Source organism: Oryctolagus cuniculus, chromosome 1, assembly GCF_964237555.1.
Source record: "Oryctolagus cuniculus chromosome 1, mOryCun1.1, whole genome shotgun sequence".
NCBI lineage: Eukaryota > Metazoa > Chordata > Mammalia > Lagomorpha > Leporidae > Oryctolagus > Oryctolagus cuniculus.
In genome coordinates this window covers 212,624,997-212,647,945 of record NC_091432.1, presented here as the reverse complement: position 1 = coordinate 212,647,945, position 22,949 = coordinate 212,624,997, and the positions used below count along the sequence as shown (strand labels likewise).

The 22,949-nt window shown below is 43.8% G+C and overlaps 2 protein-coding genes across 6 annotated transcripts in view; one reads left to right on the top strand and one right to left on the bottom strand.

Annotated features, from left to right (window-relative positions):
* Positions 1-593: 593 nt before the first annotated feature.
* ABITRAM (actin binding transcription modulator) lies at positions 594-5,746 on the bottom strand. 3 transcript variants are annotated; one of them, XM_002708118.5, is made up of 6 exons: positions 5,316-5,746; positions 4,013-4,064; positions 3,305-3,434; positions 2,494-2,570; positions 2,346-2,415; positions 594-1,979 (listed from the first exon to the last, which is right to left on the bottom strand). In XM_002708118.5, exons 1-6 carry the CDS (start codon positions 5,392-5,394, stop codon positions 1,842-1,844), a joined length of 546 nt encoding a protein of 181 aa, XP_002708164.1. In that variant the 5' UTR covers positions 5,395-5,746; the 3' UTR covers positions 594-1,841. The 3 variants fall into 3 exon arrangements, with proteins under 3 accessions (XP_002708164.1, XP_051699390.1, XP_008254303.1); XM_051843430.2 differs by lacking the exon at positions 5,316-5,746 and adding an exon at positions 4,232-5,291; XM_008256081.4 differs by lacking the exon at positions 5,316-5,746 and adding an exon at positions 4,947-5,264.
* The window catches only part of ELP1 (elongator acetyltransferase complex subunit 1), a 74,150-nt gene continuing 56,938 nt past the window's right edge, over positions 5,738-22,949 (top strand). The window contains exons 1-8 of one of the 3 annotated variants that reach the window (XM_070070982.1): positions 5,761-5,956; positions 9,951-10,155; positions 10,636-10,788; positions 11,271-11,421; positions 13,016-13,097; positions 13,837-13,917; positions 18,807-18,892; positions 22,740-22,836. In XM_070070982.1, the coding sequence (XP_069927083.1) occupies positions 13,055-13,097; positions 13,837-13,917; positions 18,807-18,892; positions 22,740-22,836 (307 nt within the window). In that variant the 5' untranslated portion in view covers positions 5,761-5,956; positions 9,951-10,155; positions 10,636-10,788; positions 11,271-11,421; positions 13,016-13,054. 3 annotated transcript variants of the gene reach the window in all.

Below are 22,949 nucleotides of genomic sequence, written 5' to 3'. Positions count from 1 at the left end.
CGTGGTGCACCGGCCACAGCGCGCCAGCCGTGGCGGCCATTGGAGGGTGAACCAACGGCAAAGGAAGACCTTTCTCTCTGTCTCTCTCACTGTCCACTCTGCCTGTCAAAAAAAAAAAAAAAAAAAAATTAAAAGATGCTGTTACAGGCCGGCGCCACGGCTCACTAGGCTAATCCTCCACCTGCAGTGCCGGCACCCCGGATTCTAGTCCCGGATGGGGCACCAGTTCTGTCCCGGTTGCTCCTCTTCCGGTCCAGTTCTCTGCTGTGGCCCGGGAATGTAGTGGAGGATGGCTCAAGTGCTTGGGCCTTGCACCCGCATGGGAGACCAGGAGGAAGCACCTGGCTCCTGGCTTTGGATTGGCGCAGCGCGCCACCCATAACAGCCATTTGTGGGGTGGATCAATGGAAGGAAGACCTCTCTGTCTCTCTCTAACTCTGTCTGTCCAAAAAAAAAAAAAAAAAAAAAGATGCAGTTACATACTTCAGTAGGTGTGGGGAGGGGGTAATATTTGACTTCAACAGCGTAAGAGGATAGAAACTGTAAAAAACACAGCTGTTTAAATATATGTAGTCTAAGGAAAAAGTGACATGTTTTCTTAATGTCCTTTATTTGGAATTCATTGTAAATCAGTATCCAATTTTAAGCCATAAATTGAGTTAGTTTGTTTCTTTTTAAGGATGTAGAAGTCTTTGTTGTGTTCAAAGGCAGAAGCTTGTTAGTTACCCAGTCACCAGAGTGACCTTGGTTGACTACAATGTATCCACTATGAGAACCAACTTAAGTTGCCTTATTTTCCATTTGTTAAGGCAGAATTTGGTATTTTTCAAAGATGTGTTCCTCATTTAGTTAATAGGTGTGAGGAGGACAAAAGGTACACTCTACACTCCAGCCTCTTCCTGTAACTTACAAACAGGCGGGGGCCAGCTCTCTGCTGTGGCCAGGGAGTGCAGTGGAGGATGGCCCAAGTACTTGGGCCCTGCACCCCATGGGAGACCAGGATAAGTACCTGGCTCCTGCCATCGGATCAGCGCGGTGCGCTGGCTGCAGCGCGCCAGCCGCGGCCGCCATTGGAGGGTGAACCAATGGCAAAAGGAAGACCTTTCTCTCTGTCTCTCTCTCTCACTGTCCACTCTGCCTGCCAAAACAAAAACAAAAACAAACAAAAACAAAAAAAACAAAACAAAAAAACAAAAAAACAGGCAGGACAAGACTTTGTGTCACACTCAAGCAGGGTGAAGAAAGGTCATTTAGGTTTTTGAAAAAACTTCAAACTGATAGAAAATTGAAGTAAAAACAACAGCCATGCCATAATGTTCAAACAATAGAAGTATGTCAAAATACAGTATTTACTTCCATTTAATACGATGAGGATGAATAAATCAGTTACTTAAAATTTCTCCATGTTTGCCAAATTTTACCCAAAGAGGGGTGTGTGTGTGTGTGTGTGTGTGTGTGTGTGTGAGAGAGAGAGAGAGAGAGAGAGAGAGAGAGAGAGAGACGGAGAGGGAGGGAGAGAAAGAATGAATCAAAATGCATCCCCTGCTTGAGAGAGAGAGAGAGAGAGAGAGAGAGGGAGAGAAAGAATGAATCAAAATGCATCCCCTGCTTGCTTGTTTACTTGGAAGCAAGGGAACAGGGTGAGGGTGAAGACAAGTGGGAGCCAAAGCTTATCAGGCAAGACAGAGGGAAAACTAGGTTAAGTGAAGGCTTAGGGCTCTTCTGCTGATGGCTGGGGGAGAAATGTGCTTCACACATTATGCTGCGTCTCCTTGAGGGCACTGATGGTTTAGGCCAGGTAAGGCTAAGAATCCCATGTTGCTCTGGCTCCATTGCAGTCCTCATGATGTAGCTGTAGTAGCATCAGCGCGTTTCAGCACAACTTCTTCATACTGTTTTTGTGTCAGTAAGCCTTCTGTTATGCTTTTGCTTTCTTCAAATTTGGGTAACACAACTGCAATGTAACCTTCAGTAGATGGCTGGAAAGGAAATAGAATATTTAGTACTGGCAAATATATCAGGGGGGTGGGGTGGGGTGGGGTGCGTATTTGGCACAGCAGTTAAGCTGCTGTTTGGGGGGAGGGGCTGTGCTCAGGTCCCAGCTCTGCTCTCAATTCTAGCCCTCTGAGGAAGTGGGTAATGGCTCAGTGGGTGATGGCTCCCATCCATATGGGAGACCCAGACTGAATTCCAGCTCCTGGCTTCAGGCATCTGGAGAGTGAACTAGTGAATGGGAAATCTCTCTTTCTCTGCCTTTCAAATATACTAATGAATAAAAATTCAAAAACGGTTTAAAAATCCCTTAAAAGATACAGGGATGAGATCATATATTTTTCCTCTTTTACCTTTTCTTGAAGAATAGATGGCTCATGGAGAATGTTTTCATTCACTTCCATCAACCGTCCCCTCACACAGCTATTAAAAACAGAATTATTTGTATGAAAAATATTATCTGCTTTGTCTCTCCTAAATGATGGTGAAAAAGTTACTCACCTAGATATGGTATATTCTTCTCCATCTGAGCAGTAAATCTTACACAGAGGTGCGAATTCTGTTAGAAACTGCGCCCCCTGTGTGATGGAAGGGAAGAAGTGAGGAATTGATGGACATTTCTCCAGCTTCCCTAGAGAAGCAGCCCACAGTGCTGCCAGTATATCTGGGCCAGCATTGTGGTAGCTGGGATAAGCTGCCACTTGGGATGCTGGCATCACTAATATGCTCTTAAAATTGTCTGTGGTGTGAAACCCTCTTTCAATAAAATGTCATCTTGCCTGGACCTGTGGAGATACCATGTTTCATAACTGAGGACTGTGAGGAGGTAGAAGGTGGTGTGGGTAACTGTGTATTAGACTGGCAATGCAAATACTGTATGTTTTCTCAGGTTGACATATTTTCCTACTCTGTCCAGATTTTTTCCTTTTAATTTACATGTGAAAAATATGGTAAAGAAGACATGGTCACCTAAATTTTATAGAGCTCAAGACACTGGTTTAATAAACTAGAAGGGACAAAATACCTTGTTGATGTTAGAGGTGTCTGTTAAAAGGCCCGCATTCCCCCTCCTCCATCCTGGAGATAAGCGAGAGAGTGGCCCACAACCTAATATGACAGATGTAACTCCTGAAATATCCAATCTTTCTGGTCTGAGAATCTCTTTAGGGTTCAAGGATACATAAAACCAGCGAATCAAAGTGCCAGAGAAGCATGCTGAGCTTGTGTTACCAGATTCTAAGGCTGACTGGATGTGTCACTACCGTGCATGCAGAGGAATTAAGTAGATAATCACAGAATTACAGCAACATACCCGCTTAAATTTCCCAGAGACCTTGTTCTGGAGTCTGCTACAGTTGGTACTTATCTGATAGGAAATGCTCTTAATCGTTTTTCCACTTTGAAGGACCGGATGAGATCCTGCCAATGTGATGACACATATTCTAGAAGGAGAACAGATTGATCTGGAGTTACTGCTTGCTGTAGTTCTTCCTCTTACATCACAGTATTCCTGCTGGCACAAGAGGACTTAACCACATCTGTTTAGTCAAGCTACCAAACACCTCCTTTTTTTCTTTGGCTATTACTGGGGCATCACTGTAGAATGGGGAATGCAATAAAGAGAAAATAAGATTGACTTTCCTTCCCAGGAAAGAAGCATACCAGAGGTGTTGAGGTGGCACTGGGGTAGAAGGGAGAGAAGCAAGGCACGCCTGTGTGGACAGGGTACCGCAGAGGCCTCTGTGGTAGCAACACCTTGGGTCCTGGCAGTTTGGTGCTGAGGCACAGGCTGGCCACTTCAGGTAGCAGCTGACTGAGGGTGAGGTCCTCAGTTTGGACATTTGGAGAATCAAGTTTATTTTTTCAGAGTGAGTAGGCCTTGGAAGATTCATCTCTGCCAACCAACTCTTCTAACACCATTTCAACACAGTGGAAAATGATGGACATTGTTCAAGACCATACCAGGCTAAAATTGGAGGGGAGGGGCTTTTTAGTAAATTAAAATTCCCAAATTGCTTACCGGTTAGAGTGCTGTAGTATACAATGGTCCTCACAAGGTTTTCCTTTGACATCTGGAAGAAAAAAATTTTATTGGTTATGGAATGAGTATGTATTCCTGCTATTTAGTACTTTATTGGGTTTATATAAATAGTAATTGTGAAGACTGCACACATACTGATAATTGGTATCCTTTCATTACTCAAAAAGATAGACCTAAAAGCTTCCAAAAAGTACTTACAGGGACTTGGCCTGGACAGAATCATTTATTCCATGTTTAAGTTCCTTGCTCTATCTTGCTTTGTCCTCACATTAAGTACATCCATTATTTCTACTAGAAAAATGCAATTGGCATTGCTTTCTTTCTTTCACAGTAGTGTATTTTTGTGGGTGGTTTCCAGGGCTGATGTTAGCTTGGGAAGTCCTGCATTTGGATAAATCCCTCAGTACTGGGCAAACCAGGAGGGTTGGTCACTTAAGTTTAGCTAACAGGAAATACAAAGGACTTAAAAAATGTCCATAGAAAAAAATGAAATTCAAAAATCAGTTTGTTTTGGTGCAAAAATCTTTTGAAGTCCATACATAGTTTTTTTTTCCCCTCAGAATGTGCATTTTCCAAGAATTTGTTGATTCCTCATATTATGGACTGCAAAAATCTTTTTGCAGCAAAATTTGTTTTAATCCATTTTCTTGAACTTTTTGGAAGTATCTTCGTTTGCTACAGTATTTTTTTTTAAAGCACACTCTTATGATCTCCGAAGAAAGCAGGGGTCAGAGAATCCCCATGAAGCTTCTGCCACTGGGGTTACTGTGTACACAAAACGGTACCACAGAAAGACACACTTCTAAGTGACAAATGGTCAGTGCGGCAGCTTCTCATTGAGAGAAAACCGCAGATTCTGCTCTCCAGTGAGTCTATCATAACACCCTCCTCCCGCCGTCGCTGCCGCCTCTACCCGACCGCAGAGCTGATCCTCTGAATAATTTCATGCATCGCTACTCCCGGTAGGATGGCGCTTTCGTCCCAACCGGCAGGCACGCACTGTATACAACTTCTGGCCGCCGCCGACCTCGAGGACCTCGCTTTACTTTAGAATTCCCGCGAGCAACCCACGCCGGAGCCCGCGCTGCCCTGGAAGCCCCGGGAGGCGCCCCGCTCCACGGGTGTTCCACGCCTGCGAGTCCTCCCAAATGCCATCCCTCGATCTAGAGGGTAATTCCGAGGGCCAGCTCCTCCGACGCGGGAGGAAGCGCGAGAGCGCGCGCGCATCCTCATCCGTCACTGCCGTCCCCACAGCATCAGGCCTCCGCGGCCGAGCACTCACCCGTTTTGTACCAGCGAGTGAAATAACGATCCACCAGCGAAGGCACGGCCGGCTCGCCGGCCGGCAGCTCGGTAGCCATGGCGACCCCCGGGGCCGCTGCCCCGCCCTCCGGGATGCGAGCGCTTCCTCCCGCCGGGCCAGCCTTGGGGGGTGTCCTTCCGGTGGGCGGCCACGTCCAGCGCACGCGCACTACCCCCCAGCCAACAGTCTCCGCCCCCTACCCCCACGACAGAGCTTAGGGATCTGATGTCAAAGCAGGAATCAAATCCAGTAGGGTGGGCAGTAATCATAATACAATAGGGGGAGATATAGGACGGGTGCTAGCGCAGCCCCTGTATTTCTACTTCTCCGGGGTAACAGAGTCCACCAGGCCGAATGGCCTGGGAAGCCACCCTCTACTTGGCCACGCCCCGTCGTGTGACGTCACTCCCGCGCCGCTTAGCGCGTGTCCGGCCAGCCCAGCCCGTGGGTCTGTCGCACGCTTAGCACCTGAGCGGCGCTTCGCGCTCCACCTTTGGGTGTCCAGTGGCTGTAGCCCCTCCAGCCTAGCGCGCTCCCTGAGAGCTCGGAAGCTGCAGACAGAGGCTTCGGGGGCCAGCCGCAACCCTGCCGCGTAGGCGAGGGTTCTCGGCGCGGCGCAGGTGAGCGTTCCAGCGACCCCTGCCTGAGCAGGAGGCCAGGATTGGGCCCTGCGCGCCCAGGCATGTCCTAGTGAAAGGGACACCGAGGGTCCTGTGTCTGCTGCAGACCCAGGAGTAGAGTGAGGCGTGGGCGACCCCTTTCCTCGATCCTCAGCTTCTGACTGCGGACGCGCCATCCTTGGCCGTCCAGGGGCGCGTCAGGGAGCTACCGCCGAGAGATGACAGTCCAGCCTCTGGATCCTTGCAGCGGGGAGCTAATGACCCCGCCGCGAACGCATTAACCCAGGCTGGAAAGCCATGATTCGTAGAGGTGGGGGTGCTATGCTGCGGGTCCCTTCTCGCGAATGCGACTTTTCCGTGGACGTGAAGTCCCGGTGCTTCTTCAACTTAAATTGGGTATTTTATGTGGCTTGCTGTCCCGTTCAGCCGTGGTCTCCGTGGAAGCAGTGACTGAGTAATCGCCTAGCACTTCGTTCAGTCGTTGTTTGGTGGAGGTCACAAACCGGGTCGCGGGATAAGGTGCTGCACTTTGACAGCCACTGATGGGACCAGTCAACTGTAAACTGTGAAAGGGTGGGCAGAAGGGCAAAGACAGCTTTCTGTTTAAAAACGGAGAGAGTGGCAGTGCCGTGTCCCCAAACAGAGCAAACTGACATTTGGTGGAAGAGTAGTTAATGCTTCCTTTCCCAGGTTGCATTTGATGTGCTTGTGAGACATGCTTGTGATAACATCAGAAGGTTGAAAATGTGGACTTAGTGTACAGTAGGGCTTCTTCAGCAGGGCTGAGTATTTCATAATACCTTATCAGCATATCGGTGATCTGCCTGGGGCTGTAGTCATGAGCACCAAGTTAGCCAAAAGGGGGATAGGTGAGGGGCAAGGGAAGAAAATGGAGTTGTCAGAACAGTAGGAGAGATTCCCAGGAGTGACCAACAGTGTGGACGGATTTTGGGCACACTTAAGTACCAAGAAAATTGAGTCAGTGGAGGCAGGGGAGTTGAACATTACTGATGTTAAGGTAAGAGTATTAATATGGCTGGGTCCTGGGGGACTATTGAGGATATTTCTGTCCTAGCCTGGAAAGGGCTGGGCATGTCTTTCCCTTGAGAGTGTAATGGAGTAAGAGTGGTGAGTGTGAGAATTAAGAGTAGTTAACTTTCGGGTGGGAGGGAGATGAATGAGCTCACCTTTGCAAGCTCAGTGGCTTTGAAAGCTCTGATTTGAGAATGCAGCTTGTTTGTGTTAGGCAGGGCCCTGCCAGAAAAGTAGAAACCGCACAGATTTTCAGTGGAGAGAATTTAATGTAAGAGTTGCTTAAGGCCGGCGCCACGGCTCACTAGGCTAATCCTCTGCCTGCGATGCCGGCACCCTGGGTTCTAGTCCCGGTCGGGGAGCTGGATTCTGTCCCGGTTGCTCCTCTTCCAGTCCAGCGCTCTGCTGTGGCCCGGGAGTGCAGTGGACGATGGTCCAAGTGCTTGGGCCCTGCACCCACATGGGAGACCAGGAGAAGCACCTGGCTCCTGGCTTCGGATCAGTGCGGTGCGCTGGCCGTAGCGCTCCGGCCGCGGCGGCCATTGGAGGGTGAGCCAACGGCGGCAAAGAAGACCTTTCTCTCTCTCACTGTCCACTCTGCCTGTCAAAAAAAAAAAAAAAAAAAAAAAAGTTGCTTAAATAGCTGCTGGAGGAACAAAAACTGAAAAGGAGCAGTGAAGGAACAGACCAATAGACCTGGAAGAAGGGGCTGCAGTACCTAACTAGGGCTAGGGGTCAGAACAAGGGGAGATGTGGGGGGCTGTTACCACGGAAACCCTGGAGCATTGTAAAGCTGGGCTCTGACTGCTGGTGGTACTCCCTCAGGAATTCAGAGGGTGACACCCACAGGGTTGGGTTTCAAAGTCTGTCAGGGTGCAGGAGAGCCTGCCTAAGTGGTGCCTGGGGGTGCCTGGGGGTGGTCGTGGAAGTGCTAGAGATTGGGACAGAGGCCCCTGCAAGAGCGAAGGTCCACTACTGAGCTATCGTTGGGGAAACCAGTAAGGCAGGAAAAAAGTGGATCCTTTCGTTTTGCCTTTACCGTCCCTCTCACCCCGGGGTCCATGGATCAGGTTGTTGGCGAATAGGTTACAAGTTCACAGGGAGGGATATGGAGATGTGATAATCTGGTCATGGCAGTAGTATGGGCATATGGTGTCGTTTGAATGTGTTCCCTAAAGTTCATTTGTTGGAAGCTGAATCCCCTGTGCAGCAGTGTTGAGTGAGACCTTTATAACCCAGTGGGAAGAACAGCTGGGAGACTCCACATGGGTGACCTCCTGTTGCCTGTCCTATCTCTTGTTGCTTGCTCTATCCCTTGCCGGGCGTTCTCTCATCTCAAATATACTCATCTGTTCAGATGTGTTTCAGTGGTCATCTTTGAAGGTAAAAGACATCTAACTTTTATACGCCTTGAAAAATCCAATTCTATAGGTGGAGCTGGGTTTTTATTAAAAACTTATGTGGTATAAAACTTGATGACATAATTTCCAGAAGTTCTAGAATATAATGTCTCTAAAACTTACTGAAACCATCGTCTGCCTTGATTCTCTTCTTCACACCCACCATACATGATGTTGCATTTCTTTTAACCCACATTATGTTTTCTCATTCCTGTTACAATTGGCAGTATCTGCTTTGTACTGTAAGGAATGTCTCATTTTTATTCTTTTACTGTCCTAAGCATGAAGTGCCAAGATGAGACAGTTTACCTTGCATTAAAGTGATGATAAGGCCAGTGTGGTCTTTGTAATTTCCACCCCTAACATAAGTTAGGGAACTTCTAATTATAAACCTTAAAGAGATCTGAATATAACTATGCAGCATATTAATATTTTTCCCTATTTAGATAATGTTATGCATTAAAACAAGTCTGTTTTTACCAGACCAAAGTAGGTATTCCCATTTAGCATTCTTTTCTTACCTTTTCTCTTATGCTGATAAAAGCCTGGCCAGGAAAATGAAGTTGCTTGAAGTGGTTGTATCAGGTCATCAGACTGATGTCAGTCATCATTTGGAAGCAAACTCTTACCATTCCACAGTATCTTCCTTGCCCTCTGAGAATAATAAATGTTTTTGGCTTAAATTTTTATTTTTTATAAACATATAAAACTAGTTTATTAAGAGTTACCTGATGGAGGCCGGCGCCGCGGCTCACTAGGCTAATCCTCCGCCTTGTGGCGCCGGCACACCGGGTTCTAGTCCCGGTCAGAGCGCCGGATTCTGTCCCAGTTGCCCCTCTTCCAGGCCAGCCCTCTGCTGTGGCCAGGGAGTGCAGTGGAGGATGGCCCAAGTGCTTGGGCCCTGCACCCCATAGGAGACCAGGAAAAGCACCTGGCTCCTGGCTCCTGCCATCGGATCAGCGCGGTGCACCTGCCACAGCGCGCCAGCCGCGGCGGCCATTGGAGGGTGAACCAACGGCAAAGGAAGACCTTTCTCTCTGTCTCTTTCTCTCTCTCACTGTCCACTCTGCCTGTCAAAAAAAAAAAAAAAAAAAAAAAAAAGTTACCTGATGGATATTAAAGTCATTTTATTCCATATTATCTTCAACTGCTAGTTCATATATGTGGATTTTATGTAGTTCTAATGAGTAGCACAGTCTTGTTTTCTCTTATGACTTTATAAATCTATTGGGTTATAAAATTCCCTAATGTGCAAAAATAAAACATTTTCCTGTTTGCTTGTTCTTTTCAACTTTTCTGAGGAGTATTTTTTAAAGAAGCTGTGAAGTTGAGTCTTGCCTCTCAAAGAGTGAGAACCTAAAATAGCCTCTAGCACCCTCAGTGTGTGGCTCTGCACTGTACATGTTATACAGCAGGTGCTGCCACACCTGAGTATGTGGGGTGGGTGTGTGTTCATGTTGGTAGTTGTGTTTTTTTACTCCATCGACCGCTTCTCCACCCTGAGTTATTCTATGTAGGTGAGTGGCCGTTTATCTCTAGTAAGCTGTCCCTTTCTTTCCCAGGGATTAATGCTTCATCCAGGGAGATTTGTACTTTTCTCCCGGGAATTGCTTCATCATGCGAAATCTAAAGTTACTTCAGACTCTGGAGTTCAAGGATATTCAAGCTCCAGGGAAACCTCAGTGCTTCTCTCTGCGAACTGAACCGGGGACAGTGCTCATTGGCTCAGAACATGGCCTGATAGAAGTAGACCCTGTTACGAGGGAGGTGAGTTCCTCATGGAGAATCCCAGCACTTGACATGACCTTTGACTTGTATCCTGCCAGACTTCCTTCCCCCAAGATGGTCGTTCTTTACATCTTATTGAATTTCTTTCTTCCTGAATAAATATTCTCTTTGATTTACATAGATGCCATGTTAGACATTGCTTAAATAGTAACCTTCCTTTAACTACGATTTCAAACCAACTTGATAAGACTCTGACCATATAGTTTGTATGGGTATCCTGTGTTTTACCCTTTCTGCCATGTATGTATATTGATATGACAGTGGTCCTCAATGGGGAACGCACCTAAGCTTGAGTCCTTAACCCATACCAACTGGTCACAGTCCTCAGTGCTGGAGCCGACCGTATACATTTTTAAATGCTCTTTGGGTTGATTTAAAGTATTTTATTTCTGGAAACGTTATGAATTGTTCTTGAAAGTGGGTTGAGTTAATTTGTTCATGTGTTTGCTTTGGTAAAAGGTGAAAAATGAAATTCCTTTGGTGGCAGAAGGCTTTCTCCCAGAAGATAAAAGTGGCTGCATTGTCGGTATTCAGGACTTGTTGGATCAGGAGTCTGTGTGCATTGCCACAGCCTCTGGAGATGTCATTCTCTGCAATCTCAGCACACACCAGGTGAGTAAGGAGGAGGGTCCCGCAAAGAGGAAGTCACAAGCATCCTCAAACAAGTCACTTACTTTGTGTTGATTTTCGAGTCAGTAACCATAGTATTTAAGCCTTTGAAGTTAGAAACTTTGCATTTTGTATCTCTTTATTAAAAAAAAATTGGCATAGCTTTAGCTATATTTCAGAATTTTTCCAAAGTCTGATTTTGTCTATTGGATCTGTTAGAACATTCCAAATTAGAACTCTAAAAAAGTAGTGAAAACTGGCCTTTCCTGGGTGGTATATGTCACGTCACTTCTTATCAGAATCTCATCCTGAGTTGTAATCTTTAGTTGTCAAGTTAGAACATCTTCAAGATGTTTACATGGCTAATGTTTCTGTTATGGATCTGGTTGGTTAACATACTGAAGTAATTCACTATAGTTGCATACATATTTTAAGACTTCTAAAGAAGATAAATTTCAGCCTGTTGATTTTTTTCTCTACTCTAGCAAAAAGTTGAATTTCTGGATTTCCAGCCTCACTTGCTTAACTACACACTTTCAATTTTGATTGCCTGATTCTTACTTAATCTTCTTTGATTCCTCCATTGGTTGTGATCTCTGCAACCTCGATTATGTCACAGGAGTTATACTGTTACAGGTAATAGGATAATAACAACAGCTTACATTTACTAAATGTTTAGAGTATACTTTTTCAAATGCTCTTCATGCAAAGTTTAATTTAATCCTTACTGTGACTTTATGATGTAGGTCATTGTTTCCCATTCTTCAGAAGAGGAAATTAGGCCTAGAGAGCTTAAGTAACTAAGCCAAGGTCATACACTTACTGGATGGAATTTGAACCTTGTATAAATCCGAGACCTTAACTCTGTTTTTATTTGAAAGAGTTACAGAGAAAGAGGGAGAGACATAAAGAGAGAAAAAGAGCAATCTTCCATCTGTTGGTTCACTCCCCAGGTGGCTACAATGGCCAGGGCTGGGCCAGACCTAAGCCAGGACCTTTATCTGGGTCTCCCACGTGAGTGGCAAAGGCCTAAACACAACTTTCACTACTTTTCCCAGACCATTAGGGAGCTGGATTGGAAGTGGAGCAGCCGGGACACAAACCAGAATCCATATGGTTTGCAGACAGTAGTTTTACCTACTACACACAACGCCAGCACCCGAGATCTGTACTCTTTGTTTGTTTGCTTGTTTTTTATTTGACAGATAGAGTTATAGACAGTGAGAAAGAGAGACAGAGAGGAAGGTCTTCCTTCCGTTGGTTCACTCCCCAAATGGCCGCTATGGCCAGCGCTGCACTGATCCGAAGCCAGGAGCCAGGTGCTTCTTCCTGGTCTCCCATGCAGGTGCAGGGCCCAAGGACTTGGGCCATCCTCCACTGCCCTCCCAGGCCACAGCAGAGAGCTGGACTGGAAGAGGAGCAACAGGGACTAGAACCTGGTGTCCATATGGGATGCCGGCGCCGCAAGCGGAGGATTAACCAAGTGAGCCACGGCGTCGGCCCCAACCTTTACTACTCTTAACCATTCTGTATAATACAGTAATAGACTACTCTCAATTCATGGTGGGAAACATCAAGGTCATTATGTACAATTTAACATTTTATAGAATTTTTTCCTAATACTGTGCTCTTTCAGTCCATTTATATCCATTTAATGGTGTTGATCCTGTCCCTTTGTGGCTTCTCAATTGTCTGCAAAACAGAATCTGTGTTCCTTATTGAGCATTATAAGGCCTTTTACTGTCTGTTCCCCAAATTCATTTTTAGCTGCATCCTACATTGTTTATATCTTATGTTCTAGTTGCAGCTCATTCTTAAGTGTTCTTTTTATGCTTTCTTGCTTCAAAACTATGTTTTTCTTTCTGTCTCTGTCTCCTGACCTTGTTATCACTCTTTGAGACACAATCACAGAAAAATGTTCCCAGAGTTTCCTGAGCTGTTGGTCATTCCTTGTTTTAAGACACACTTTATTTCCCAGAGACCTCAGTTATAGCTTAATCCTGCTGTAGAGTTGTATTTTTATCTCCTTTGTGAAAGAGTTTTGGGAAGAATGAGGTGTCCATTCCCATCCTTGTGCCTAATACCCTGTCTGGTCTCTATCTCTGTTACTGATGAAATGCGGAGTAAATTCACATTTATGTATGTTTTCAATTGTTTGGGTTGAGGTCATAATAAATTTTTACTGAAACTTGGTGTTTTGAATCTCCCTTTTCAATTTTCTTGATCTTAGCTGGAGTGTGTCGGGAGTGTTGCCAGTGGTATCTCTGTCATGAGCTGGAGTCCTGACCAAGAGCTGGTGCTTCTTGCTACAGGTAAGTTTGTCACCAGTACCTAATTGACTTTTATAAAACATTATTCCTATTATCTTACAGGCTTAAATTTTGGCATTTCAAACAATTTCTTTGAATAGTAATACCACTAATATACTGTAGAATGAGTATTTTTTTCTAACTTAAGTTTTACCTCATATGTTATAAAAGTTGTTTTATGTAACTTTTTGAGTCTTAAGGAATGAGAATGAAGTCATAGAACCTGGGAAGATTGCTAAATTCCACACACGTTATTGTTAAAAAAAAATCCACACACGTTATTGTTAAAAAAAAATTCCACACATGTTATTGTTAAAAAGTGTCAACAATATTTAACTCAGTTTGATATGCTTTTATATAAACAGATTCTAAAAACTCCTCTGGCATTACTTTTTTTTTTAATTGTAGTCACTTCACTCCAGGTGTATTCTGTCAGCTTGTATCACACTCAGATATGTTTGAAGAGATGTCTTGGAACTAGAAATGGTGAAGTTAGTTGGGAGAGGGCTATGTGGACTTTGATATCGGGCTTTACACACACGAATACCTGAGAATAAGCACCAGGTGATATGTTGAGTCAAGACTTGATTTTTTTTAAGTGAAATCATTGTGTGTGTTCTGTCTGCCCTATTCTGACTATGAGTCTTCTACTCTGGCTCTGTAGCTTATAGTGCCATAAATAGTTATGGAATGGCAAATTAGTTACAGGAAAGTGAAATCATTCTTGTTTGTCCCTTCTAAGGTCAACAGACCCTGATTATGATGACGAAAGATTTTGAGCCAATTATGGAGCAGCAAATCCATCAGGATGATTTTGGTGAAAGTGAGTATAGCTTTGTTTAAAACCGAGGTTTCTCCTCAGTTTTAATCATTTCCTTGTGCACTAAGTTGTATCATAATCCAAAGAACCATGGAGCTTCAGATTCTGTAATTAAACGTTTTTGAGCACATTTCCTTCAGCCCATCCCAGAGTTTTTGTGTGTTTTTTAATTTTATTTAAGTTATATAAGTTTCATGTATTTCATATATACAGCTTTAGGAACATAATGATACTTCTTTCCCTCCCACCCTTGCTCCAACCCTTATTCTTCCTCCCTCTTCCATTCCCATTCTTAATTTTTACAGAGATCTACTTTCAGTTTGTTTAATGATCCTAAAGTTAACCGTACACTAAGTAAAGGAGCTCAACAAATAGAAAAACAAAACGAAACACTGTTCTTCAATAGAAGAAACAAGGGCTGTAAACAATCACTGAATCTCAAAATGCCCATTTCACTCCAATGCATTACATTTTAGGTACTCTGTTCGTTACCCCAGATCAAGGAAAACATGATATCTGTCTTTTTGGGACTGACTTATTCCACTGAGTATAATGGTTTCCAGTTGCATCCATTTTGTTGCAAAAGATGGGATTCCTTTTTTTACAGCTGAGTAGTACTCCCTAGTGTGTATATACCGTAATTTCTTTATCAAGTCATCAGTTGGTGGACATCTGGGTTGACTTCGTATCTTAGCTATTGTGAATTGAGCTACAGTTAACATGGGGGTACAGATAAGTCTTTCCTTTGCTGATTTCTTTTGGTTTGAGTAAATTCTCAGGGATGAGATGGCTGGCTCATTCTCTGGTAGGTCTCTATACAGACTTCTGAGGTATCTCCATGCTGCTTTCCACAGTGGCTGCACCAGTTTATACTCCCGCCAGCAGTAGAGCAGGGCACCTTTCCCACACGCCCCCAGCAGCATTTGCTGTTTGTTGGTTTCTGTACGGGAGCCATTCTAACTGGGGTGAGGTGAAAGCGCATTGTGGTTTTGATTTGCATTTCCCTGATGGCTAGTGATCCTGAGCATGTTTTCAAGTATTTGTTGGCCATTTGAATTTCCTCTCTTGGAAAAGTGCCTGTTCAAGTCCTTTGCCTGTTTCTTAACTGGATTGTTTGTTTTGTTGTTGAATTTCTTGAGCTCTTTATAGATTCTGGATATTAGCCCTTTATCACTTGTGTAGTTTATAAATATTTTTTCCCATTCTGTTGGTTGTCTCTTCACTTTGCTGTGTTCCATCCCAGAGTTTAAAAAGCTTAGTTTTAGTGTCTCTCATGGACTGAGGTTTGGCTTTGTTAGTAACTTAGGGAATAGGAATCTATGCTTAAAGTCTATTGCATGGTTGTTGCCCCTGCGCTAGGGAGTACTTAGGCTGGGGTCTCAGTGAAAAGGACTGTACAAGTTAGAATAAAGAGAGTATTTCTAGGGTACAGTTCTGGGGAGAAGAAAACGAGAGAAAGCAGAAGGCTGATTTTTGTTACTTTTTATTAGTTATGACTCTGCATTTCCATGAGACTAGTTAGATAGTTTTCTTGTTAAAATCTACCCACGATCATTTGGACGTTGAGGCTGGGAGAGGGCTGAGAGGAAGGAGAGAGGAGATGCTTATTCAGCGTAAGAAATTCTGGCCAGCTTAAAGGCACTGGATAGCTGGCCTGATTAAAGAGAGGGGTGGGAAAGGGAGTATTTCAGCTTTGGCTGATGAAAACTTGACTTCACCAACTCTGAGAAATCATTTTTAAACTCTTAATTTTATTTAAAGCAATTTGCTCAGAAGTCATTTCTGACTAGGTATATATTTGGTGATATGACCATTTGAAAAAAGGGTTAAGTTGTTGGCTTTTCCCTTAAGGAGTCCCATATGCATAGTAATAATGTGATAAGTTGGTATTAGGCTACTAGAAGGGAGGGAAGGGAGTCACTGGGGAAGGAGAATTTCCCAGAGGAGGCTGACCTGAGCTGAACCTCAGCTGAATTGGTGTTGGGTGTTTGAGGGTTGAAGGTGGGAGTAGCCCAAGCATGTGATTTAGTCCATTCCAAGGGAGGAATGTTATATAAAAAATCATGGTTTATCCAGGGAATTGCAAGTAATTCAGTATTTTTTTTTTATCCGATGGCAGGAGCCAGGTACTTATCCTGGTCTCCCATGGGTGCAGGGCCCAAGCACTTGGGCCATCCTCCACTGCACTCCCTGGCCACAGCAGAGAGCTGGCCTGGAAGAGGGGCAACCGGGACAGAATCCAGAGCCCCGACCGGGACTAGAACCCGGTGTGCCGGTGCCGCAAGGCGGAGGATTAGCCTAGTGAGCCGCGGCGCCGGCCAAGTAATTCAGTATTACTGGGGGGTAGGACATGAGAGTAGAACAAATGGCGGCCGGCGCCGCAGCTCACTAGGCTAATCCTCTGCCTGTGGCACCGGTACTTGGGGTTCTAGTCCCGGTTGGGGCGCAGGTTCTGTCCCGGTTGCTCTTCTTCCAGTCCAGCTCTCTGCTGTGGCCCGTGAGGGCAGTGGAGGATGGCCCAAGTGCTTTGGCCCTGCACCTGCATGGGAGACCAGGAGGAAGCGCCTGGCTCCTGGCTTCGGATCGGCGCGCGCTGACCAGATTGGCTGGTCTTGGCTATATAAGATGTAGTTTCAACTGAAATAAACGAGTCTGTAGGCTGCTCACCTCAAGCCTGCTTTCACCTGACTCCCCCGGTCTGTGTGGTGACTCCGTGCCTCTTGCCCCCACCACTCTGCTCCTCTCAGAAATGAATCCACTGCAACATTATTGAGAAATCAACAGCAACAGTGGCCATTTGGGGAGTGAACCAATGGAATGAAGACCTTCCTCTCTGTCTCTCTCTCTCACTGTCCAACTCTACCTGTCCAAAAAAAAAGAAAATGGTGTGCGTTTTGATTACATTTTTGTGCAGTGGTAAGAAATTTGGAAATGGAGTTCTAGGTGATTAGCAGTGAACAGTTTTGAGTATTGGATTCTGAATATATGATTTCCAGACCATCTTTCTATTGCCTCCTTTTTTTTTTTTTTAAGATTTATTTATTTATTTGAAAGGCAGAGTTATAGAGATGCAGAGAGAGAGGGAGAGATCTTCCATCCTCTGGTTCACTCTACAAATGTTACAATAGCTGGAGCTGGGCCGATCTGAAGCCAGGAGCCAGTAGCTTCTTCCAGGTCTCCCACACTGGTGCAATGGCCCGAAGATTTCAACCATCTTCTACTGCTTTCCCAGGCCAGGCCATTAGCAGAGAGCTGGATTGAAAGTGGAGCAGCCAGGTCTCGAGCCGGCGCTCATATGGGATGCCGGCACTGTAGACAGCGGCTTCCCCCACTATGCTACAGCGCCAGCCCCTCTATTGCCTCTTGTAGCTCCTAGCTCCAGGGACAAGAAAAGCTGCATTGTTTCAGCAACTCTTCATTTTTTATGAAGGTACTTCCAAAAATTTGTGGAAAAATGGAATCAAGGTACAGATTTATTTTGGTGCAAAAGGTTTTGAAATCCATGCCTTTTTTTCCATAATATACATTTCCATAAACTTTTTAAGGTCTCTTATAGGTACTAATCTCAGATTTTTATTTTCACCAAAATAAACTTATATTTTAAAAATTATTTATTTTTATATATTTTAAAGGCAGAAATGGGGAGGGGAGAGAAAGAAAGAGTTGGTTAGAGATCCATCTACCATCCACTGGTTCACTCTTCAAATGCCCACAACAGCTCAGGCTGGGTGAAACCAAAACCAGGGTCCTGGAACTCAGTTCAGGTCTCCCTTATGGGTGGCAGGGACCCAATTACTTGATCTATCACTTGTTGCTTCCCAGGATGCAATTAGCAGGAAGGTAGAATTGGAAGTGGAGCCAGGACTTGAACCCAGGTACTCTGGTCTGGAATGCAGGCATCCCAAGAGGTGTCTTAACTGCTGTGCCAAATACCTATCTCCAAACTTATCTTTTAGTCCTTTTTCCACAAACTTTTTCCAGATACCTTCATGTTTATGTAAGGGAAACATTGTGATTTAGAAAAAACCCCAGCCTGGAAGGCAGAGCCCAATGTTCAAATTTGGGCTTAAGGGACTCAATCTTAAGTGTACAAGAAGGGCTGTTTTCTATGATCTACAGTCCCTTCCACCACTGGTGGGAAGATTGATACATTTGGCCTATTTAAAGCTGATAGAATTCTGTTCTCAGCTCTTACTTGAGTCTGTTGTTTTGATATGCATGGGCATATTGTATAGATTCTCCAACTTTTATTTTTCTTGTAAGATGAAAATGAGATTGCTGTTTTTGTTTTTAAGGAAACTTACAATATTTAAGATGACAGTTAAGTACTTTCCAAAATAAGGGGTATTTCAAATTCTGCCAAGTCACTGCTGCATATAACACATGCTTTTCAAATATTGACTGCTGGTCAATTTATTGAGAGGCCCTAGAGGACTCAAGTAACTGTTAGTGTCTAACTTTGTAAAGAATAGTAATGAATGGCCGGCGCTGCAGCTCACTAGGCTAATCCTCCGCCTGTGGCACCGGCACACCGGGTTCTAGTCCCGGTCGGGACACCAGTTCTGTCCCGGTTGCTCCTCTTCCAGTCCAGCTCTCTGCTGTGGCCCGGGAAGGCAGTGGAGGATGGCCCAAGTCCTTGGGCCCTGCACCTGCATGGGAGACCAGGAGGAAGCACCTGGCTCCTGGCTCCTGGCTTTGGATCGGCACAACAGGCCGGCCGTAGCAGCCACTTGGGGGGTGATCCAACGGAGAAAGGAAGACCTTTCTTTCTGTCTCTTTCTCTCTCTCTCTAACTGCCTGTCAAAAAAAAAAAAAAAAAAAAAAGCAATGAAATTCTTATTTCATTTTACGTAACTTATTGGTTGTCATGCATGTTCTCAATTGTTCTTTAGGTAAGTTTATCACTGTTGGATGGGGCAAGAAGGAGACACAGTTCCATGGATCAGAAGGCAGGCAGGCAGCCTTTCAGATACAAACGGTAAGGTCGGTTTGATGGCTAAAGAACCTTGATTGGAACTTATGGAAGTTCTGCCACCACCAGGACCTGGGTGACCAGGTAGAGACCAATAAAAGACAAATCTCTTCTGTTTTAGTAAAACTAGTTGTTTAGAGCCCTCAGGGATTGAGTCACCTAAGATTTTTTTTCTTTTTCATTACTGAGTTTATCTGTGATGGTTTTAGTGTAGAGAATAATTATAATATGGTTTAAAAAATGAAACTTCAGGATAAAAATGGAATGCCCTCTGTGGAGCCCTTCTTGATGTGCTTTCCTCCCTCTCCAGAAGGCTGCCGTCTGGTGGTCACTGTTGATCAGTCGCATACATGTTTCCATACTTTTCCTCTAGATGCAGATATTTTCTGAGTTTTCCTTTTGGATGAAACTTTTTTCCCCCCTCTTTTGGGATTGTAAATTTCTAAAGATTACATAAGGGCATCTTGATGATAGAAGGCAGGGCTTTTCAGTTTTGTAACGTGCAGAGCCCCTGGAGCAGAAGAGTGTGAATAGAGATTCTTTGGGCATCTGGAGAATACCTTCAGTGTCTTACCATGTTAAATTTCTTTAAATTCTTACCTTTTTCAATTTATTTGTGCAATGTGAATATTTTTAAAACATTAATTTGCTTTAAAAAACATATGAATGTACTACTGAGTCAAATTAAAGCCCAGGAATACGGGCTATATTTATGCTTTGGCCCACTGCCAGGTACCTCCCAGGATAGAATATCTCTGTTAGAGAAGTGCAGATTACATTATTGCCATGACACTTAATAGCTATGCGACCAAGTTTCCTAACATTTCTGAGCCTCAGTGTTCTTGTACAGTGAACATAAAAGTGTCTTCCTTATAAGGATTGAGATTTGGAAGTAATAATAGGTAAAACAGCTACAACAGCACCAGCCCAGAGCAGGCACTAGGGAGGTAGTTGCTGCCCCTATTTTAGTGGACAGATAACTTGTGAAACTTCAAAACAAAAATTTAGTTTTAACTTCAAAACAACTGTGTTATAAGATGTGCATGGCAGATCCACTTTAATGTTCTGAAAGGTATGCTGACCTATTAGAATTAATGTAGGATTATTAGAGGACAGAAAAATGGAATAAGTATACATAGATATAACCTTGCTTCATTGGGAAAGACTTCTACAACTTATAGCGTAGGACAACTGATTTATGTGTGCCTGGCTTATGAGTGATTTTTTATTTTTTATTTTATTGTAGAAAAATTAAAAAGGGGCTAGGAGGAGGGAAAGAACTTGACCAAGTAAAAAGAATTTTACACAGTCATGTATTCTTTCTTCTTTCAAACAGCAAATAAATGTGTATAACTTTTTTTAAACTTTTATTTAGTAAATATAAATTTCCAAAGTACAGTTTATAGATTACAATGGCTTTCCCCCCATAATTTCCCTCCCACCCACAACCCTCCCATCTCCCACTCCCTCTCTCCTTCCATTCACATCAAGATACATTTTCAATTATCTTTATATGCAGAAGATCAATTTAGTATATATTAAGTAAAGATTTCAACAGTTTAATGCTATAACTTTAAGAGCATATATTTTAAATTTTAAAATTAGTACTTTACTGATACATGCTATACCATGTTAAACCTCGTAAACATTATGCTAAATGAAAGAAGCCAGTCACAAATGATGATGTATTGTGTAATCTCATTTACATAAAAAGTCCAAGAGAGGCTATGTATTGACAAGAGATGAGAAAATAGTTTAGTGGCTATCTAGCACTGGGAGTTTTAGGGACAGGAGTGGAGTCACTCCTGATGAGTTTGGAATTTCCTTTTGGGATTATGAAAATGTTCAAAATTTAAATTATGGTGATGGTTACACAACTTTGTATGCTTAAAAACATTCACATTTCAAATGGGTAAACTTTATGATACATAAATTGCATCTCAATAAAGATGTTAAGAAATAGTGCTTTAATGGAATGTTCAGTAGTCTTCAGAATCGACTGCTTTCTTTAATCTGTTAAGTCCTGGAGAGGACATTTTACTCCTGCTATGTTTAGAGTAAGTTATCTAGTACTGCCAGAATTAGGTTGTAAAATTATTCAGGTGATGGGTAGAGGGGGGAACCCACATTCTAATTTATAATGTACTCTTCAGTAGATTTCTCTAGCTTTTGTTAGGAACTTTTTCTGCAGGCTATCTGGAACCTTTTCTTGTTTGAAAGGTCATTGTTACCCTTCAGAAAATAGAACAGAAGTTTATGAGTTAATCAGGTGCAACTATTCAACATGGATAGTTTGGTTTTTAAGTTGTATTTCTTTAATTTATTCCCTACCTGGCTCTCCTATTGCCCAGACACACTGACTCAGGAAGTTGCATTGTGGTGTTTTCCTATTCTCTTAGACTGATGATCACTCATTCATTATAAATTGTTTTGGGCTATTTGTGTTGGGCTATTTCTGAGGCACAGGATATACTTGTATAGCAGAGAACACCCTTCCCTTAATAGAACATGCATTCTATTGAAGAGAACAGACATTAAAGTGAAATTAATTTTATTTTTATTTTTATTTTTTTTGACAGGCAGGGTTAGTGAGAGAGAGAGAGAGAGAGAGAGAAAGAAAGGTCTTCCTTCCGTTGGTTCACCCCCCAAGTGGCCGCTACGGCTGGCGCACTGCGCCGATCTGAAGCCAGGAGCCAGGTGCTTCCTCCTCATCTCCCACGCGGTGCAGGGCCCAAGCACTTGAGCCATCCTCCACTGCCCTTCCGGGCCACAGAAGAGAGCTGGACTGGAAGAGGAGCAACTGGGACAGGATCCGGTGCCCCAACTGGGACTAGAACCCGGGGTGCTGGCACCGCATGCAGAGGATTAGCCAAGTGAGCCATGGTGCCGGCCTGAAATTAATTTTAATATAACATTCAGGAAATGAAAAATGCTGTGGAGGAAAATAAAGCAGAATAAGGAATAACCGATAGGAGCATATGGAATGATCAAGAGTGACCACACTAAGATGGGCATCTGGGGACAGCATTCCAGGCAGAGAGGACAGGGAACAGCCAGATGAGTCAACACCTTGCTTGTCATCTATGTTTTCTGCCTGAGTTATTACTAGCTACATTTTATATAACTCATATTTCAGTCCTTAACGCTTCACTGGAAGAAGTTTGTGGTCTATACCATAGGCAGTTTCTCTGAAAGTGAATCTTGCCAGGCTGCCTGTGTATTCCCTGTTGTGCAGACTCTAGTGCTGGCAACATGCTGACTTAACGCTGTCCCTGGAGTATGGTGAAGGCTCAGGTGGTCATTTGTCTCCCACCTGATAGAGTTGGCTGCTGTCTTCAGGGCCTTCAGAATTGAGATGCAAGTGTCAGAAGAGACCTTTCCTCCCTCAGATGCAGAGTGCAGAACACTGTTTACATCATTGCTGCTTTACCACCTCTAGCTCTTTCCTACTCACCTTCCTCTCATCCTCTTAACTCTTCTGGGGCCTGCTGGGAAGCTTATCCATTCATTACATAAGACTCTTCCTGTTAAACTTACTTGAACAGCATACGTTTCCTTATCATAGTTACAGGTTTCTTAGCTCATCATTATACTTGGATATAATATCTAACTATGTAACTGTTCTACAGTGCTCCTAGGCTACTTTTGATTTTAATGCCCAAAAAGGATTTTTTTAATGTTCTCTTTTCTGGGTGATTTCTGATTCTGTGAGCTCTTCTGCATGGGTTCCTGAGGTTTCTATGAGGCTGGTTTTCTAGATAGCTTAGACCTCATAAAAGATTTGTCTCAGGCTTGTTTGGTTCTGGGCCCCTTAAGGGTACCCTGTGACACTGGTGTTCCTTCCTCTCTTCAGCATGAGTCTGCTCTGCCCTGGGATGACCATAGACCACGAGTTACCTGGCGTGGGGATGGACAGTTTTTTGCTGTGAGTGTTGTTTGTCCAGAAACAGGTATGGAAATAAATTACAGTTAAACCAAAAAATTTTTTCTTAACCTCACTAAAGTTCAGGAAAGTTTCTTCTGCTTTGAGTAGGGTGTTAATTACACTTGTCAAGTTCAGATG